The sequence below is a fragment of the Neolamprologus multifasciatus genome, chromosome 9 (assembly GCF_963576455.1).
Source record: "Neolamprologus multifasciatus chromosome 9, fNeoMul1.2, whole genome shotgun sequence".
Taxonomy (NCBI): domain Eukaryota; kingdom Metazoa; phylum Chordata; class Actinopteri; order Cichliformes; family Cichlidae; genus Neolamprologus; species Neolamprologus multifasciatus.
In genome coordinates this window covers 19,926,211-19,947,031 of record NC_140447.1, presented here as the reverse complement: position 1 = coordinate 19,947,031, position 20,821 = coordinate 19,926,211, and the positions used below count along the sequence as shown (strand labels likewise).

The 20,821-nt window shown below is 39.7% G+C and overlaps 3 protein-coding genes across 5 annotated transcripts in view; 1 reads left to right on the top strand and 2 right to left on the bottom strand.

Moving 5' to 3' along the window:
- Positions 1-106: 106 nt before the first annotated feature.
- acad11 (acyl-CoA dehydrogenase family, member 11) lies at positions 107-20,105 on the top strand. Its single transcript, XM_085173255.1, has 20 exons — positions 107-346; positions 450-549; positions 1,485-1,610; positions 1,804-1,965; positions 2,071-2,235; positions 2,318-2,459; positions 2,635-2,756; positions 2,950-3,056; positions 3,313-3,424; positions 3,776-3,853; positions 4,234-4,372; positions 4,723-4,830; positions 6,438-6,536; positions 16,577-16,646; positions 17,278-17,363; positions 17,472-17,543; positions 17,691-17,845; positions 18,207-18,323; positions 19,593-19,702; positions 19,783-20,105. Exons 1-20 carry the CDS (start codon positions 225-227, stop codon positions 19,895-19,897), a joined length of 2,307 nt encoding a protein of 768 aa, XP_085029381.1. The 5' UTR covers positions 107-224; the 3' UTR covers positions 19,898-20,105.
- On the bottom strand, positions 9,516-15,061 carry ackr4b (atypical chemokine receptor 4b). The gene is made up of 2 exons (XM_085173264.1): positions 14,933-15,061; positions 9,516-12,575 (listed from the first exon to the last, which is right to left on the bottom strand). Exon 2 carries the CDS (start codon positions 12,566-12,568, stop codon positions 11,462-11,464), a length of 1,107 nt encoding a protein of 368 aa, XP_085029390.1. The 5' UTR covers positions 12,569-12,575; positions 14,933-15,061; the 3' UTR covers positions 9,516-11,461.
- Positions 14,933-20,821, bottom strand: part of u2surp (U2 snRNP-associated SURP domain containing) — a 21,041-nt gene continuing 15,152 nt past the window's right edge. For all 3 annotated transcript variants that reach the window (XM_085173251.1, XM_085173252.1, XM_085173253.1), the window contains one exon: positions 14,933-20,641. In XM_085173251.1, the coding sequence (XP_085029377.1) occupies positions 20,503-20,641 (139 nt within the window). In that variant the 3' untranslated portion in view covers positions 14,933-20,502. The remainder of the gene's footprint in view (positions 20,642-20,821) is intronic.

The window sequence follows — 20,821 nt, the reverse complement described above, 5'->3', positions numbered from 1 at the left end:
TTTAAACCCTTATTTTATTATTTTATTTTAGTATCGAAAATCTTCTAGTCATTAGTTTTTAAAGGTTTTATAATTTTATAAATTTGTGACAATAAATTAACTTTTAAGGGGCGTTACCTCGTTGTGCCTAGCGATAAACGGTCCGACCATCATATCAATAATGCTAAACGTAGCTAGTGCAACGATACATCTGACAATGATTAATCCAGAGTTATAACTGCGAAATGGAGGAACCGACAACTCCTGTACGACAGCAGCATAAATTCAATGTTGGCAGGCTTCAGAGATATCTGACTGCCAAGACACTTTTGTCAAACAATGACACCCTGACTGTAAGACAGTACAGGTAAGGTAGCCAGGTCTGTCTTCATTTTGTAGTGTCAAAGTTAATCTTGTGCAAATGTTTCGCCTGCTGATAACATGCTAAGGACACTCTCTTATCTTTTCAGTGCTGGTCAGTCAAACCCAACTTTCCTAATCCAGACGCCGTCAAACAGTTATGTTCTCAGGAAGCAACCCCCAGGTGAGCTGTTGCCAGGAGCTCACAAGGTAAGGCTCCCCCCACAGTTATTATAGTTTTGGTTAAAAAATAAATAAAATATTGTCAATGTCCTGAGTTAGTTTCCTCACTTAATTTCTTACTATTTTAAATGGATAGGTTTAGTTTGTTTTTATGTGTTCTCCTATAACTTTTATATATGCTTTATCATGTCAGTATTGATAAAAAAAAATCTCTGAAGAATGTTTCCAGCACCTTAATGACTTTGTGCCACAAAGAATTAAGGCAGTTCTGAAGGCATAAGGTCGTCTAATCAGTATTAGCAATGTGTACCTAATAAAGTCTTCATCGTTTATAGTTTGGTTTTATAATAACCTTGTTTTGACCACTGAAATAGTTGACAAATACAGACAAAACACAGTGGTTTTGTGCATCAGGTAACAAGTCACAAGTTTATTTTTCAACCTTGATCTTTTTTTTTAGTGAGAATTGTTTTTTTATATGGTTTGACTGCAGGATTTACGTATTTGACCAGAAATGGGAATATGTGAGTCAGGGAGCGCTCAATGATAAAAAAATAAGCTCAAAAGTTTTACAAAAATGTTCCTGGCCACAAATCTGAGCAGTCATTAGACGACCATGTAGCAGATTTCCTGGAAATTTATTTATTTATTACGTGGCTATGTTGAGTTTGCATATAGTTATTAGTTATAAAAATTAAGCTATTTTTTTAATAACCCAAATGAATATATTTATATCTAATGAAAGCTTCATACGTATTACTTATGTTTAATACTAAATGTTGCTTTACATTTACCATCTGTGCACAAACACTGTTTTGTGTGACCTTGTAACTAATTGGATTTAATCAAATGAAAGAGCTCACTTTTCCCCAAATGTTTGGGAAAGTAGCACGTGATCATATTAGCTTCACTCAGTGGGTGAAGTTTTCTCATAGAAGTGGATTTTCCTGCTTCGTTCACAGGTGGACAGGGAGTATCGAGTGCAGAAGGCCCTCTTCTCTGTTGGTTTCCCCGTTCCACAGCCCCTTCTGCACTGCGCTGATATTGAAGTCATTGGAACAGAGTTCTACTTAATGCAACATGTGAAGGTACTTAGGAGTCACAAGTCCCTGAATCTAATATTTTTTTTCTAATGGTTTTGCTTGACTTGGCTCTAAGTCTCATCGGTAAAAGGTTTAATTTGCCTTTTCTTGCCAGTGTATTTTAGTGCGAGCTTGTGCTTTCATTAGAGATGAAAATATTATTTTTGTTTGACGGCAATCGTGCAATTCTGTTTATTAGGGGCGCGTATTCAGGGATCTTCGTCTACCTGGAGTGAGTCCAGCAGAGAGAACAGCTCTGTATGTGGCTGCGGTGGAAGTCCTGGCAAAGCTGCACTCACTGGATCTGCCATCACTGAACCTTGAAGCATATGGAAGAGGGCCAGGTTATTGCAGAAGACAAGTGAGTTAACACAGCATTCATTAAATCGAAGTCATTTTACTGTTTATTTGATCTGGAACTCAGTCAAGATTTGTGAAATTAAAGGATGTCCTATTATCTGTAAAGGTTTCCACCTGGACCAAGCAGTACACTGCGGCAGCCCACAGAGACATTCCAGCCATGAATGAACTGTCTGATTGGTTGATGAAGAATCTACCAGTCAGTGACAATGAGGTGACCCTTGTCCACGGAGATTATCGACTGGATAACTTAATATTCCATCCAACAGAGGTACACTTTCTCTGATCTTTATTTTTAAACCTTTGCTACATTTGTCTGTGAATACTTCACAAAGTCTGTTTTATGTGATAAGGCGCGTGTGATCGCTGTGTTGGACTGGGAGCTTTCTACCACTGGACAGCCACTGGCAGATCTGGCCTACTTCCTTATGCCACAATACTGGCCTGCAAGTCTCAGCGTTATCAGCACGATGGGCAGTTTAAAAGGAATAGAGGGTAACGCCAACAACTGTTGATAACTCTGACAGTGATTAACATTTATAGACAGTGGAAAAACAAACAGATTTGTTGTTTTCAGAAATTTGTATTTGATTATGATTTTATATCTGTTATTTATTTGTTTATGTCTGCTCACAGTCTTGTCCCTCTGATCTTATTCCTCAATGAGCAGGTATCCCAACTGTGGAAGACCTGATCTCCATTTACTGCAGGTGCCGGGGGATCCCCCCTGCATTGCCACAACTGAATTTCTACTTGGCCCTGTCTGTCTTTAAAATGGCAGGAATTGCCCAGGTTTGTACCAAATTACAACACTAGGCTGATTTTCTTTTTTCTTTTTTTTTACTGGCATACAGTATTGTGAAACTCACAGCGCCATACCTCATTTCCTCATATTTAATTAAAAGTAATAGACAAGCACATAATGTAGTCCCTTAATCTTTCATTAAAATTAAGATCTTTTTAAATTATTCTTTGTTTTTCGTAGGGGATTTACGCTCGTCACCTCCTGGGTAATGCCAGTGCACAGAATGCAGCTCAGTTTGGCCAGTGTGTGGAGCCCTTGGCTAAGGTTGCCTTGCAGCTTGGGCAGAGGTAGGTTTCAGTAATGAATGAATTCCTTGTGCAGCAATGCACTGATATCCTTTGACACATTCAGACATAAGTTTAGCATAAACACTCTGCTATAGCAGGAATATTTTCAAAATCCTTCGTCATTGAAGGTCAAAAAAACTGATAGATCCCACCTGTTAATTATATGTAAGACAGCTGCAGTTGGAATTTGACACCCAGCTGTTGTTTCTGATATTCTCTGTTAGAATTTTAACATTTGAAATGTGTTTGATGCCAGGCCCCTCACAGGTCCAACAAAGGACCGATTGTTTTTCCAGACAGCTAAAGGTCGGGCTGTTCTCCAGCAGGTCAAAGATTTCATGAGACAATATGTGCTTCCTGCTCAGAAGGTCAGTTCCAAGAGCTGCCAAGAACAGAGGGGTTTTGTGTGCATTGATGAAATTTTAACTTGTGTACACAGCAGTTCGTTTCTTCACTGAAGGCTAATAAAGTAGAGTCAAAGAACAATGTGTCTCCTGGTTACATAAAATATGCTGCATATGGGCATCATCACATGGCAGGGCTTTGTAGCATTCTCACGTAAAGTGAAACAGATGAAGAACCACAAGCTCTTGCATGAAGCTATCTCTGCATGAATATATTGTTGAGCTGATGTTACCATTGAGTGCCTGTAATGCTTGTAGCATCAACATGAACTCACTTGACAATTCACTTTGTGGAAAAATATTGTTGTTCCTTAGGAGGTTGCACGGTATTACACCAAACACGCTGAGTCTCCACAGAGATGGCACACCCCTCAAATTATAGAGGATCTGAAGGTATGTAGGGTTGATTTCTTTTGTTTTTGTTTTTTAAACTTAGTAACTCAGTCTCTTTTTTACACAAATCCTACAAGTTAAAATGACAGCACATAAGGGGAAAAAACCCTTCAAAACAAAAAATACAACCACATGTGATAGAGGACAGTCTAAGATCAAGTATTAGTCCAGAAAGTTCAACACCCAAGTTTATTTGACTCTTGTGTAAATAGCACACCTGAGACAGCCACGCACTGCAACCCATCATTAGTATTTAGCGTTTGAACAAAATTACTATTATTTGTGTCTGCGTGGATCTGTTCCAATTTCTGGAGCTCTGCTTGTTATCAGCAAGTTATCTTGCATTTTCACTCTGTATAATAACATGTGTCTGTGTGCAGATTAAAGCCAGGGAAGCCGGGCTGTGGAACCTGTTCCTGCCTGCAGTCAGTGGGCTCACCCAGCTGGATTATGCCTATATTGCTGAAGAAACCGGCCGCTGTGTGTTTGCCCCTGAAGTCTTTAACTGCCAAGCTCCTGGTAAAATATCTACATCAAAGACCTTTGATAATATTACAGATCAATTTTATCCCTTACTTTGCTCTACTAGGATGGGCTTGCTCTGTGTATATAGAAGCTAGACTGCATTTTCTCTCCTATTTTTTTTAAAAAGACTCTCCAGATGTCAACATTTCAACCTCGTTTTAGTCATAACACTCCATTTTGGGGTTTTAAAAATATATCTTCCAAACCACACAAAAATCTCCAGATTCAGCTTTTTAAGGTATTTATTTGTTAGGAAAATCAAATCAGTCTTCCACGAGAGCATAAAGGTTCCCAAATTCAGCTAGTAATTACTGGAAGATTATGACTATATTTTTTTTCCACAGATACAGGAAATATGGAAGTGCTCCACATGTTTGGCGGTGAGGAGCAGAAGAAGAAATGGCTGGAACCTTTACTCAGAGGAGAGATTCGCTCCTGCTTCTGTATGACAGGTAGTTCCAAGAACTGGTCACAAAAAATGCTTAGAGAAAAACATACCAAAATCTGTGTTGGTGATTAAAAACAAAGTTTGAGGAATCTGTCATAACTATAAGCATAGCTTTCTTGGTGTCGTTTGGAACACTTTCTGTTATGAATTCATAAAATTTCTTCCCTTTTCCAAAGTATTTCTAATGTTCACTTCTCAAAATATGTGTTGTGGTCTTCAGTCACATTGTTTTCTGCCAAGTGCAGATTGTGGTCTTGATTAGGCTAACTTATAGAAGGCATGGCTGCTACTGACTGAGTGAAAGGCCCTTCACATGCCAATAGCAAACACGTGATCCCGATGAGTAATTTCTCCCTGTTTTGTTCTCCTTTGCTTTTAATGCTGCCTGGAAACAGCGACATGCTGCTGCCAGAGGTGATTACGGTGGTTTTGAACATCCTTGTTTTTTTTGTTTTGTTTTTTTATCAACACATAGAGATTAATAGTGTTTTGGATACATTTTGTTTTGCACAGCAGTGCAGTCATTTTCCAGTATTGAATAAAAGTACTCAGTCTGAAGTGCTGAAGGAGCCAGACATTCTTGTCATTTGTTTAAAGTGGTTTTGATGAGTTCTCAAGGTCTTCTGGAGGTCTTTTAAAGTTGTCTTCATTTTCATTGCAGTTCTTATACCTGACCATTTTCAGAGGAATCTTTTTTTCCTCCCTGTTTGTTTGTTAAGCCACTTAACACTGACCTATGAGTCATTTCAGTGCTAAAAGGCACCCAGTTCAAGGGTTGAACCAGTGTTGTGTCTACTCATAGAGACAACTTGGCAAAGAAACACTGTTGCTAGCAGCCTGTCGCAAAAACACATAATTTGTTCCCATGTCTTTATTTAAACATGGGTTAACATGGGTTGACAGTTTTGTTGTCAGATCCTGATCCACCATGAAATACCATCTGGAGAGCATCTGATTGGCAACTGCTTCACTTTTTATCACGACAATGATCCCAAACACACTGCCACTGCAACAAAAGCATAGCGGGATAGAAAAGCACACAGTGGGACGCTATCAATCCTGGACTGGCCTCCCCAGACTGCAGACGTCAATATTATTGAAGCAGCGTGGGATCATCTTGACAGAGAATAAAGGAGAACTATTCCTGAAGACTACTTAAAGATATGACAAGAAGGTTCAGGCTGTGAAGAAGAAAAAAAGAAAGTCAAATCAAATATTGATTTTTCAAACCTGTCAAAATTGTCAAAATATATTTTATTTCCATGTATGTTTGCACATTTTTAAATACATCACTGCAACCACTTTCCATTTTCCTAACAAAATCTAAAGAAATTAGAGAGCAAAAGAAGAAATTAGCACTTTTGCACAGTACTCGATTACACTGGATGATGAGGAAAACCCTTTGTCATGCACTGATAAATAATTTAAACTTCTGGTAACATCTGCTGTATATTTGAACCCTTTGGCCGTGTAGGGAAGCTTAAGATAATTTGGGTTACCAGACGTGTAAAAACATGAGTCTGAGTTGAGTTTCATTGAGTATTGTGATATGTTATCAGTATTGTCGTGGTACTTCCTGTAAAATAGTACTTCCTGTGGTCCCCTCCTCAGAACCTGATGTGGCCTCCAGTGATGCAACCAACATGGAGTGCAGTCTTCACAGGGATAAAGACGACTACATCATAAATGGGAAAAAATGGTGGAGCAGCGGTAAGTATTTGTTTTTTTAGCTGGCATTTGTTTGTTCATTTGTCTCCTGGAGACATCAGCTTTGGCAGAACTGCCACAAAAGCAGTTTGGAGTGTTTTTACTGTTTTGTCAACGATGCATCTATGTACGAAACTTGAATGGGGGCCAAGTTTGAAGATGGGTGTGCTCCAGCCCATGTGTACTGAGTTTAGGATGCTGGAAGTAACTGGTTTTGCTGTTAGCTCATAACTTTGTTCCTGTCGCCATGGCAAATTGTGGCCTTGGAGATTCTTAATGTTGCAGGGAGTACCCCACAGGAATTTTGTAGTATGCTGATGTCAGCTGGAAAATGTCCCAAGTTTGCAAGATTAATGAAATGTTGCAGGTGTGATTTGACATAAACAGCAGGACTGAGTGCAACTGCTACAGAGAAGAAATTAGTGCTGTGGCTCGTGCGATTTCATTGCATTTACTTTAGAGAGCCTAAAGTCTGTAAACAAAGAGCAGTTGTTTTATCACAATCCCTGCTTTAAAATATTTTAGAGCAAGTCCCCATAAACCAAAGAATGTTTTTAAAAGGGTGAACCTGAAAGTGTTGTTGATCATAAATGTCTTAAAGAGCCTTTCTCAGTAAGATGAGATGAGTTTATGCAATCAAAATGTTACTGTAGCAAAGCAGCGCAGAGATGCATGTCAAACCAAAGTGCGAACATATGGACAACAAAAAAGGGCAACAGACTCTTGCGGGAAGGATTATATAACATAAATAATTTTAAAAGTCAGAAAAATCTTGGCTTCATGCCTTTCTGAGAAACCTGGCTTCAGTTTTCCAACAGGTTGAACCAGTATAGGATCATGGATCAACTGGCATTTTATTTCTAAATGAGTCATCGCACATGAATCAAGTTTCAAAGACAACAAAATGGCCTTAAAATCCTAAAATAAATCTGCTGCTGCAAACGGTTGCATTCCCCCCAAAAAAATATTTGCCTATTTCCCAAACGAATGTGACATAGGTTAAAAAAAATCTTAAAGAGCAACACATCACCCCTACTCTAAAGAAACTCAAGAACAGCTGAGAAACAAAGTCATCAACGTCTATCAGTCTCAAAAGTATTACAAAGACATTTATAAGGTTTTGGGACTCCAGTGAACCACAGTGGGAGCCATTATACACAAATGGAAAAAACAGAATAGTGTGGAACCTTCCCAGAAGTGGCCAGCCTACCACGAGCACATCAATGACTCTTCCAGGAAGTCACAAATGAACCCAGAACGTCATCTAAAAAACTGCAGATGTCATTTCCCTCAGTTATGGTCAGAATTCATGATTCAACAGTAACAAAGAGACGAGACAAAAATAACATGTGTGGGAGAGTTCAAGGAGAAATCCACTGGTGACCAAAAATACACAAAGGCTTGTCTCACATTTAACAAAAAAAAAAAAGCCATCTTGATGATTCTTAAGACTTTTGGGAAAATATTCTGTTGACTGATGAGACAAAAGTTGAACTTTTTGGAAGGTTTGAGTACATCTGGCATAAAACTAATACAGCATTTCATAAAAAGAATATCATACCAGCAGCATGGTGATAGTAGTGTAATGATCTCGACGACTTGCCGTAACTGATGGAAGAATGAATTGTGCTCTCTAGCAGAAAATCCTGAACAAGAATGTTAAACCATCAGTTCATTCCCTGAAGCTCAAGTATCAGAAACACACCAGCAAGTGAACCGCCGAAAGGCTAAAAAAACAAAATGAAGGTTTTGGAGTCCTGACTTAAATCAGATTGAGATGCTTTGCTATAAACTTAAACAGGCAGTTTATGCTCGAAAAACCTCCAGTGTGGCTGAATTAAAACAGCTCTGCAAAGAAGAGTGGGCCAAAATTCCTCCACAGTGATGTGAAAGACTCACAGCCAGTTATAACAAAAGCTCGATTGCAGTTCTTGCTGCCAAGAGTGTCCAACCCAGTTATTAGGTTTAGAGGGGGCAGTTACCTTTCTACACAGGGTTAGGTAGGTTTGAATTTAAAAAAAAAAAAAGTTTAAACCTTGATAAATTAAATTTACTTGGTTTATATTTGCCTAATATTCAAAATAGATTGATGATCTAAAATATTTTGCAAATATGCAAAAAAATAAAAATAAAATCCGGAAGGTGCAAATGCTTTTTCACAGCACTGTAAGGTCATGGATCCACTAAATCAGCTAACCTCAGCTTACTTCTAAATGAGTCATTATATACGAGTCATAATGAAACAGAAATTGGCCTTAAAATCGTAAAATAAACGTGCTGTTGCAAACATTTACAACTGTTGGGTAAATCTTACTAACACTGCATTCATGCTCGTAGGCACGTGTGCGTAGGCCCTCAGTCTGTGTGTTAATGCTCTGGAGGTTAACACAAATCTGTGACTCATGTGTGAATCACTGTTCTTCTTGGTCATTTGGACTATCTTTGTCTTTATAAACAAGCTTGGTGTTTAATATCCTGTTTGACTTGATTTGATGGTGATAGCTAAATGTCAAAAACTCAGAGTAGTGGTTTTGTTTTCCGCGTAACCTCCTTAGACCCGAATGACGCTTGCAGAGTCTGTGTACTCCGAGGGCTTCGCTTCCAAGTTAAATGAAAGCAGCGGCTTGTTGTTTTTATTAATTGGAATTTCTTTTCGCAACTGAAAGCTTGAAATTCTGCGGTTTTTAAAAAATAAATTGAGCAGAATTTCTGCAGCTCATCATTTTTATCTAGTGCACAGTTTGACTTTATCATTCATCGGCGGTTATGTTGGCCTTTTCGAATGTTTTTCTTTTGACTGGAAGTGAAAATTCCATCAGGAGAAACAAATCTTCTGGGGTTATAAGAATTTCCTTTCCTCGCATGAATATATCTCTCTGTCGGAAAAGAATGTGGGTGTGATTGCGGGTTCTTTCATACTTTGTGTGACCCCATTGTCGCTTTTGTTGCAAAACGTATGATACTTGAGTGGAAATCAGTCTCTTCTTTTCTTTTTTTGTTTGTTTTTTGTTTTTGAGTGAGACAAGATTTCCAGATATTCAATCCAACTTTAGTTCGAACAAAAGTAGAAGTGAAACCAGTGGTTATTGTATTTAGGTATTTTATTTTTATGGAAGGTGTTTCTATGGTAAAACTCATTCTTTCCAATCACAAAAGTAATATGAACTCGCAGTTCCTCACTGATGTGCTATGGGTGTTTTCCACAATATGATTTCCAATAGTTGGGAATCCTTAAAGAGCTGGATCTCTGCCTTTATTTGTGCAGCACTGTTTCCAATAACAGAAACTACAGACTTTTTCATGCTGTATTACGTCATAATCGCAGAGCATTCCTAGTTGCGATCTCTTGACTGCTGCTTTCTCTTAGAATTACCGATCATAACTAAAAGCTACCGAAAATAACCCTTAAATTAAAAAAAAAAAAAAAAAATGCTGTCCATAAGCCACACGCACTTTCGCGTTCCCTTTTTCTCTAAAGCTGTGTGGTGCAAAAGGCAGTTTGTTGCTAGATGGAAGGGTCTATAGACATTTCCACTACAGCTTTGCGGTGTGGAAGCTATTGAAGCTGGTCCCATAGGCATGTTAATGCACTACAATGATTCCCAGACGTTTAGTGTTTTATCTTCAAGCCACAGGCGTTTGTATTTGCATACACACTCACGGAGCTGATATACATGCTTTTCATTATTAGCAGTAGCTGTGAGATTGTCAGTGGAATTATAGAAGACATAATCATTTTGGCTTCAGTCAGGCCACAATATGATAAGTCCAAAAAAACGAAGCAGTGTTAGCACTGTTGTCTCACAGCAAGCAGGTCCTGAGTTCAACTCCAACACCATCTGGCCAGGCTGTGTTACTGTTCAGGAAATAAAAAGATGAAAACACCTATCCAACCGTGTTTTTATCATAACTTTCAAAGGCATTGTTCAGGTAAGCGGAATCATGCAGGATTTGAGGCTTACTTTGGCTTATGTTGTCTTATGATATGCATCTTTAATACTCTTGTTTATCCAGTCGTTTCTCTGTTTAGAAATCATTCAACTTGTGTCCTAAGCATGTGCTAGACACACCTAGTTCGGGGATCATTCAATCACGCTTCTAAGGCATTGCTCTGGAAAAGAATGACTAACAAGAGGGAAAGAATGGTAAACAGTGAATTCATGTTTGTCTTTGGTGTTCATGAGGTACTTGTGGTAGTTGTGATCAAGAGATTTTGACTCTTCTTTGTTGCTGTGTAAAAAGGCTTGAGTAAACTTTGACCTCTTGGTTTATCACCCGTCCACAGCAAAGGGCTGAGCCTAGATTCTAAGTTTAAAGCATAATCTGGAAAAAGAAAACGGTGGATTGGGTTTTACTGCAAACTATAAAACTTGTGTTATTGAAAGGATAAAAAGAAGATTAGATGAAAACAGCAGTCGCTCTTTAAACTTCTCCAAACAATATTCAGCTTTGATAGCATGGTGGGGTGCTTCCTGCTGGTTGCTGTCCTGTCTTTGCTTGCCAAATGTTTTTCCACTTGATGGGTCACCCACTGTGCAGTCAAGTCATCCGTCATCAGAACCCAAAACCACGGGATGTAATGAAATGAGATGCAGATGAGCTCGTTTAAGGCGGTGTAGATTGTAAAGCTGTATTCGATTAGTTGCAAAGAACTCGAGAACGAGAGCGTCAGCTGCACTCAGTTGCGACAGATGCGTGTTATTGAAAACTTTGTTCTTTTATTTAACAAAATACATAATTTATACAAAATACTTTGCTGGTTAGTGCATATAAATTCACTGTACATATACAATTATTAAACCTAGAATTAACATTTATATTTATGGGGATCTGTCTTGCATGTTAGTAAGGGAACGTAAATATATTTATACTGTGTACATGCAATTTTGTATATAAGTTTACAAAAAAATAGACAAATATTTCGAGTCTTAAATAGTAAAGGTGCTGGTGTCTTGTTCTTCTGAATCCGACTGGGATTGGGTTTGATTACACGCTTGGAGCGCAATCTCCACGGGCTCTTCGTTGACGTGTCTCTGGTGCCTTCCAAGTCGCTGTCCAAGGTGTTTGGCAGTCTTTAGAACGTGACTCCTGAAGGACGACCCCATGAAGGCGTACAACAGCGGGTTAATGCAGGCGTGGGTGAGAGCCAGGCTTTCTGTCACCTGCATAGCGTGATCCAAGCCCTTGCTGACATCACAGTCGGTCACGAGCATGTAAATGATGTCCATCGCTCGGCAAAGCTTGACTACCGTGTAGGGCAGCTGGGTGAGAAGGAATACGGCCACCACAGCCAGGAGGACCCGCAGGGCTCGCCACTTTTTCTCTCGTCGCACTGCGACGGCCTTACTCAGCGCCAGTCCCACTCGGCAGTAGCACACCACCATGACCAGGAAAGGTATCACAAATCTCAGGATCACCTCAAGCAGCTCCAGGGAAGCCTTTGCAGGTCGGGCCATGCTATGCGGGTAGATGGCTGTGCAGCTGATCCTGTAATGGGTGTGCTTCACTGTGGAGAAGATAAGTTCAGGAAGGCCGAGAATGCTGGCTATAGTCCACAGCATGAGGCACACCAGGAACCACTGTCTCCTGACTTGGGATCTGGTGCCAGCTCTGCCCGTTGGATTTTTGGTTACAGCGCGGTAGCGATCCACACTGATGCACGTAAGCATCAGCATGCCGCAGCTGAAGTTGGTGCTGTAGAGGAAGGATGTGACCTTGCAGGCTGCTGTGCCCAGCATCCACCCGTGGACAGCATCAGCCGCCCAGAAAGGCAGGGTGAAGAGAAGCAGCAGGTCTGAAATGGCAAGGTTGAGGATGCACACATCCGTCAGGGTTCGCAGTTTCAGCCGTGACGTGTAAACCACCACTACCAAGGAGTTTCCCGCCAGGCCTACTATCAGAGCCAGGGCATAGATGACCGGAAGGAAAACGCCGGCAAAGGAACGCACTGTTTCCTTGTCACAGATGGTGTGTTCATAATTGTAGTCGTAAGTTTCATTTGAATCATCGTCGTGGTGATAGTCAAAGTCGGCCATACTTTTTCTGTGGGAAAAAAATACAAGAGAAACAAAGAGAAACATTTCTTTAAAAGCTCCACCTTTTTAGTTGGTAATGCTGTGGTACAGTTTACTCTGAGTACTAACAATTCAGTTCTTGCCCATCATTAACATGTATGGCATCATTTAACAGAACAAGAACGAACTGCCAGCCCCCCCCCCCCAACCAACCCCCCCTTTTTTTCTTTTTGTACCAGGAACAGGAAAGGCGAGTTCTTTGTGTGTTCTGCATCAGAGGAATCTTTCCTGCATGGTTTCCCTAATGGCTTTAGCTCAGCCTGTCAGAAATGAGCGTGTGGGCTTGAATAAACTCCAGTAGGGGAAAAAAGAGCAACAATAGAGTTACACATCTTCTAGTGAAGTTTTTGAATTGAATTACTTTGTATTCCAGTGGGTGCTGAGTGATCTACACATTCCAGAAAATGGTAGCTTTTGATTTGCTAATCCTTTAATTACAGGGAAAAATATGTTCTGCAAACTAATGATGTCTATTATGCAATGCACAGGACTTTTTTTTTTTTTTTTTTTTTGGAGCTTGTTAACACCAATCCAATTTCTGGTCTTTTTTTAAAGTTTAGTCAGGAGGAAGTATGCGGAGAAAGACCTGAGGATGTCATGCAAGTGCGGGATCTTTTTCTTTCAGATTAAAATCCAGGATGTTGGTTTTTACTGTATGTGGCATTTGCTGGTTCAACAGGATGTCCCATTGATGTGACCCTTTCATTCAGACCCATTGTTGTGTTAGCCAAGCTGTTCCCTGCCAGTAAGGATCTCACTCAAGGATTAGCAAGTGGAATACTGTGCCTGCGTGGATACTTTTACTGTCACCAATAGATACTTTTTTTTCTGTTAGATCCAATAATCCCTTGAAAAAATTAACTGAGCTCCAAGGACAGATTTTGCATTGTTCCCCTGTAGAGAAACCATAAATCCCTTTTCATTCAGGTTTTTGTTCATTTCCTGAGGAAGAAGAATTGAGGAAAGTGCGAACTCCGAACAGCAAAACGTATTACGTGGCGGATGATGTAACGTCTGGCTGAGGACCAAGAGGTGATGCATTGAATATTTTGCACGTCAAGAGCATTTTTGGCAACTCACACTTGTTACAAAGATGACAGCAATCCCTTAACGAGCCATATAACAAGTGTCTCTTTTCTGAATTGGGAGTAGTAGTTACTGAAGCAGATGTTCACTGGAACGTTCAGAAAAAATGTCAAATATTGACTTTTGGCAACAGATGGGCTTCGTGTGTCAGCTGGGTTTTTTTCTGATTTTTTTTTTGTTTGTTTTCACAGCAGCTATTTGGCTGTTTGGGTTTCACTAGTCAAATTAATTTAAAAAGATTAAAATGATTTTATTATCAATTATATGTGTACTGCACATACATGTAGAATAAAATGAATTAAGAAAATGGAAAAAAGATAAAAGGACACTCCAGGGAGGATATTTAAAAAAATTGAACCTATGCACAGTAGTGGCATTAGTGCAAATAAAGTAATGGAAGACGATGTAAATGGACATATAATAGATATACAAAATATTATAAATAAATAGAGCAGCTTATAATATATACATACAATAGCAGGTATGACACTAGGATATACATCTACAAATACATAGAAAATGTATTTAGGTGAAAACTTTTGTAGTTGAGTTAAGTTGTCAATATTGTTTTGGTAACATACATAACATACATGTGATACATCACATAATGATATCGCAAATGCAGGTGATTTTATTGTTGTATAAAGAGCCCTCGATCGAAAATATATGAATATTTTTCAGTCATTTTTCTGCATGCTCTGCTCAAAGGTGTCGAACACGGGCATGGGAGTGGCATTATTGTGTACACCTTCTATGAATTTGTGCATTTTATAATCTTTAGTTAAACCTAAAATCTATGAAACAAAAGTTGATATAGTCCAACAATGCTTATAGTAATAATGATATACTACCTGTATTTAGGTAGAAGAGTAAGAGAACAGTTTGTTTACAAAGAACTATGCGCTCAGGAGAAAAGCAAAGCAACACAAACCTAACACAACAGTGTTAATGAGGTAATATAAAGAAGCTTAGTCATAAAATATACTAAGCAGGACTTTGACTGTGAGTCAAAGACTAAAGTAACCGTTCACTAAGTAAAACAACAATGCACCACATATCTCTGTGTATAATAAGTATATGTAAAATGTAGCTATGTATTTAATGATGTAGTTTAAAGATTTAAAAGTGTAATATTATTTAAAAAAACCCAAAAGCTCAAGGAAGGAATATGAGGAGTATATCTCTTGTCAGCATACGTTACACTAAAGGGTATGAAAGAAAAGTCAAAAATGCTCTTACCGTGTTTCTGTTCCTGTCCAAGAACCGTAAAGTTAACACTGATCCGTTTATTGTTGTGTATTCTGAGGAAAAAGGTTGCATGCACTCTGGCACTGCAGTGACTAATCTCTGCTTCAGCCAACCCCACTCCCTTCACTTCTGACACTGTAGGAGCGTGTCCCTTCACCACGTAACACAGACGTAGCATTTGTCAGTGTGAGTGCATGTGCGCACACACGTGTGTGTGTGTGTTTGAGTGTGGATCAGGTTCAAGGAGAAATGTCTAAGACGAATACAAATTCCTTGAGTCGTCTGTTTTCTTATGCTGTGCTGTGCAATGCACCATATAAAGAGAGGCTGTTTTACACACAGGGAGTTCCTGTTGGTGGTTGTCCTTTTCTTTTCTTTTTTTTGTACATACTTCACCGGCCTCATTCCTAGTAGCAGCAGCTTTGGTAATTTGAAATATACAAGTGAAACTAGAGTAATGTTTTTTTTGTTTTTTTTCTACTATTTCCTTATTTCTGCTTCCTCAGAAACGTTCGGCTATTTTTTGACTCTCCCACACTCTTATAAATATATCAAACAAAAATATACAAGACAATTGGATTTGGGACAGAAATAAATAATGAAATGTATTCATAAAAATTCCAGTCAGACAAAGAAAAGGAACATTAGTTTTCATTAGAGGAGAAAAAGGGCCTTTAGCTATGTTAAAATTGCATATTGACTTGATTTCTTTCTTTCTTTTTTTTTTTTCTTTTTCCGGAAAAATCAACTGCATAGCATTCTGTCACGAAGTCTAATTACTGGGTTGGGAAGGTTTAAATTCATACCAGGAATGATATGACATGCATGGGCATGCTTTGGATCATGGACCCTTTTGTATGGGTTCACAGGAAAACCTCACCTGCCTCTGAGCCAAACGGGCTTTCCTAAATGTGGTTTATGGGTGGTGTCTGCTGTAAAGTTCGTGTTCTTTGCTACAGTCTGAGAATAATCAGTTACTGTTTGTTTGTGTTTCTGTAGCCAGAGAGTAAATGCAAAACCTCAACCCCTGTCAAATCAAGTTTAAGAATTCACATGCTCTCACACGTGGTTCTCGTGTTGTGAGAGCTCTTAAACTAAAGATGTCTGCTGCTGTCTGGTGTCCATATGTCCTGTCTGGAGGGGACAGTTCTGCCAGCTGAACCAAAACCTAAACAGGAAGGCGACACCATCAGTTGGTCACCCTGTTTGTGCCCTTAGGGTTTGTCTCAAAGTGGACTCTCAACCAGGGAAATTCCAAAGGATTCTGCAATTGCTCCTTCACGCAGATAGGGCACATTTCACATTGCCGCTGTCACCACTTTTGTAATATCTTGTTTAGAGGATCTCTATGATGTATTATCTGCTCATTGAAGTAATAAAGTTACTGTATTTGAGGAGAGGAAAAAAAAAGACTAACTCAGGAAACCGGGTGTCATCATTCACATTATTAAGCAGCCACATGGTTGCCACATCCGTGACAGCAAAATTCGCAGTTTCCGGCCGCAATAGGGGTCATGGAATGGTTAAGGACGGAGGCAGTCGCTGAAAAGTTACCAGCCCCATTGTTTTATAGCACCAGAAAGCAACGTAACCTGAATGTAAATGACCCACAGGATTTTTGCCTTGTCCCGCCAGGTGCCGGCAATCCCCAGTGCAAAGTGGCCATTGTCATGTGCAGGAGCGGCATTCGGGATGAAAAAATCAGGTCAGCAGAACAGTTATGTGAAATATACGTCCACGTTTCTTTGTGGGAACAAACGCGCAAAGATTTGTTTCTGCCTTTTTTCCAGAGTTTTCTGATGTCATGTTTTTCACCACAACAACAGGATTTTTATTAGTATTGTTCATTTCTAGTTTTGGTTTTATGTGAGATTGTTTTGTGTGTTCCTTTGAACTTTTTTTTAAGAAGCCATTTGTCCCACTAGACTTCTTCTGTTTCTGCTGCCAATATAACTGAACTGGACTTTGCTTAGAGACACAGCCTACTTCCCAGCATGCCCCTTAGCACCGGTCTAGCTTTCTGCCCTGATGTTTGTATAACACATAGGGGGGAAAAAAGTCAGTCTAATGTTGATGCTCGTGTGTGTTAAATTTTGCTTGAAGTTTAATTGGCATAATTTAGGATATTAATTAAAAGAAATTCCTAACAACCACACCCAGAATATAATAACTCTTCTCCTTGGTTTGTCAGCAGTAAAAGGCACACACCCTTGCTTTCAATGAATGGAGATTCCCATCAGTATCATATTTATAGCTGCGTGAAAAACCTGTGAAAATGGCAACTGTGCTCAAAGTATAATTCCATCACATGCTTCGGCTGTAAACCTGTCTCTTAGGCACAGCCAGCACAATATGATCCTCGTACCTATGGACACAGCAGGTGTAAAGCTCATCAGACCACTCACCGTGTTCGGTCAGGATGGTAAGTTAATGATATCATCTGTCCTTGTTTATTTTTCCCACAGTATGGGCGTGCAGAGATGACATCTGAGCTTTCCTGACACGATTTAATCCTTGTATCTGTTCTCAGATGCGATCCATGGTGGCCACTTTGAAGTGCATTTTGAAAATGTGCGCGTACCCGCCTCCAGCATTATTCTAGGTAAAAGCCTTTATTGTTTTGTCTATATTCCCAAGAAACAGAATATGTTTGAACGATAAAGCAGTGTTGCCTTGACATATTGTGAATGAGATAATTACGGCCTCCTCTGTTATCTCTCTTTCTGTGTTACACTGTTGTGGTTTCCAGGGGAGGGCAGGGGATTTGAGATTGCCCAAGGTCGCCTGGGGCCAGGCAGGCTGCACCACTGTATGAGAGCTGTTGGACTAGCAGAGTTGGCATTGGAGCTACTCTGCCAGCGGGCTGCCACCAGACACACCTTTGGAAAACAACTGTACCAGCATGTGAGTGAAGCTGTATCTGAAGGAGAGCTTCTCAGAGCTTTGATGGCTTTCTGCCAGTTTTGGGGTGGCAGCATACAGGAGAAGAAAAATATCAGGAAATGGGGTTTATAATTGCAAATTTTGTGCGTTTTATAGTAAGTTAAATTCATTTCTGATTTGCCAGCATTGGGAATGTTTATTCTGCCTAAATAGAAGATATATGAATGACATGTACAGTATTGCAAAGAGAGAACCCAAGAGATATGCCACATTTAAATCTTGGGGCTGTGGCAGTATGTGCTGAGAGATGTCCTACTGTTGACACCTAGTGGACAGCTTTTTAGATGCAGCTTGATGGATCTCTGTGTTATCTGTTGTCCAGGAAGTTATTGCTCATTGGATAGCAGAGTGCCGTCTCATGATAGAGCAGACTCGCCTGCTGACTCTCAATGCTGCTCATGCACTGGATACACTAGGCAGTCGGGCAGCTCGTAAGGAGGTAAGACTATTTTTGACCCTCACATTTAAAAAAACCAAACAAACACATATAAATGTCCTGATATCTTACTTGGGATGGACAATAACATTGTATTTCTAAAACCAATGGCTTCTCTGTTGCATTATGGATTTTTTTTTTTTTTTGAAAGTCATTTCTATCATGACATACACTATATTGTCAAAAGTATTCAATCACTTCCCTTTACACATATGAACTTGAGTGACATCCCATAATAGAGGTGTTTATGGGAATTTTTGACCACTTTTCCAGAAGTCCATTTGTGAATTCCAGTAAAGTTCTTCTGCACCAAACTCGCTAATCCATGTCTTTATGACCTATCTTTGTGCACTGGTGCGCAATCATGAACAGGAAGGGGACATCCCAAAACTCACACAAAGTTGGGAGCTGGAAATTGTCCAAAATGTCTTGGTATGCTAAAGCATTGAGTTCCTTTCATTGGAACTAAGGCGTCCTAATCCCCCCTCCTGCAAACTTTACAGTTGTCACAATGCAGTCAGACAAGTACTGTTCTCCTGGCAACCACCAAATCCGGACTCATCCATCAGATTCCAGACACTCCAGATCAGTCCAGTCATCCCTCAATAACTCCAAAGACCAACCTCGCCACTGCTCTTGCACTGGCAGCGTGTTTTACACCACTGCATCCGACACTTTGCATTGTGCTTGGTGAACCAAGGCCTGAATCCAGCTGGTCTGCCATGGAAACCCATTCAATGAAGCTCTCTAGACACTGTTCCTGAGCTAATTTGAAGGCCACGTAAAGTTTGGAGGTCTGTAGCGATTAACTTTACAGAAAGTTGGCAACTTCAGCCTTTGCTGACCCTGCTGTTTTTTGGGGGTTTTTTTTACATGGCCTTCCACTTTGTGGCCGAGTGGTCATTCCCAGTCGCTTCTACTTCATTATAATACCACTAACAGTTGACTATGGAATAGTCAATAGCTCAGAATTTCAAAAATTGACTTGTTGCACAGCTGGCATCCTATTACAGGACCACACTAGAATTGATTTGAGCTCCTGAGAGCGACCCACTCATTCATAAACGTTTGTAGAAGCAGTCTGCACGACTAGGTGCATGATTTTATAACCTATGGCTATGGAAGTGATTCAAACACCTGAATTCGATAGATCAGTGAATACTTTTGGCAATATAGCATATGCAATCCCAGCTTGAAATCACTGTGGGATGGAATTGGGAAAGGGCAGTGGTCTTTTGAACTCTAACATTTATCTTTATCACTGCCTACTAGATTGCTATGATCAAGGTTGCAGCAGGAAGAATGGCCTGCAAGGTGGTGGACATAGCCATACAGGTATATGGTGGTGCAGGTGTGTCTGGAGACGTTCCACTAGCACAGATGTAAGTTTGGACCCGTCCCAACACATAAATGGGTATTTGATAAATGCCTTCCATGATGCCAATATTACATTTGTCTTCAGGTACTCGTATGTGCGGACTCTGCGCATCGCTGATGGACCAGATGAGGTGCACCTCTCCTCTATAGCCTATTTGGAACTCAGAGATCAACTAAAGAAGGCACAAGCAAAGCTCTAAAAACATGGCCACACCTTCATTACACTGCAGTAAACTATTACTGCCCCGATAAGCATTTTTGGCCCTAAAGTGAGATTGCTTGATTTTTATTCACTATTTGCAAAAACACTGAACTTGAAAAATTAAAAACCTTATTAAACATACTACCTGTAAAGAAGCACCCTTACATATGTGCCAGATGAAAATCAAATAAAACATGATTAAAGTGTCTGCCTCAGCTCTTTGTTTAAAAAAAAAAAAAAAAAATCACTTGTTTATTAGGAATTATTTTTAATGTGAACTACAAAAACAGAAAATGACAGCATGAATAAGACTATTGTCGTCACACTCTACAGGTGTGGTCTACCACATGGATGAATTCCATTTGGAGGTGATGGGGAATCAGGAAACACAAGCACATTATTTATTTTTTTTACAATATAAAACAGCAGTGGCGCCATCTATCCGGTACACCAGATGGAAACCCATGCAAAACCCTCCACACTTCATTGTCCTCACTTTAACATCAGGGCAGAAATCTTCAGCTGCCAAATCAGTCAATTTTTATACACATGGCGCAGAGAATAGGAGGGAGGAGTTGGGGAAGAAAAGAAAAAAAAAAGATGTCAGTGTTTACTCTTCTTTGACTTTTTGTGAGATCGATGTGGAGATCTTGATTTGGAGCGGGATTTCTTAGCTGATTTCTTGGGTGTCCTGGAGCGCGACCTCCTGGATCGTTTGGGTGTGCGAGGTGATGACGGTGATCTAAATAAGAAAAGGGCAAAACAAAACAAAAAATGGGAATACCCAGAAAAGCAAATATCCAATTTGTTGAATATTCAGGTCAAGGACTACATATGTAGCACTTTACTACTCTTAGTGACAACTTCAAGCACACTGAGTATGTTAAAATGTTAATATTAGTAGTGCTTAACACCATCTTAC

Excerpts from the sequence above, each read along its gene's own strand:
- ackr4b (XM_085173264.1), bottom strand. The coding sequence starts at position 12,568 with ATGGCCGACTTTGACTATCACCACGACGATGATTCAAATGAAACTTAC.
- acad11 (XM_085173255.1), top strand. The coding sequence starts at position 225 with ATGGAGGAACCGACAACTCCTGTACGACAGCAGCATAAATTCAATGTT. Across the intron at positions 1,611-1,803 it reads ACTTAATGCAACATGTGAAG|GGGCGCGTATTCAGGGATCT; the intron begins GTACTTAGGAGT and ends TCTGTTTATTAG. Across the intron at positions 3,425-3,775 it reads ATGTGCTTCCTGCTCAGAAG|GAGGTTGCACGGTATTACAC; the intron begins GTCAGTTCCAAG and ends GTTGTTCCTTAG.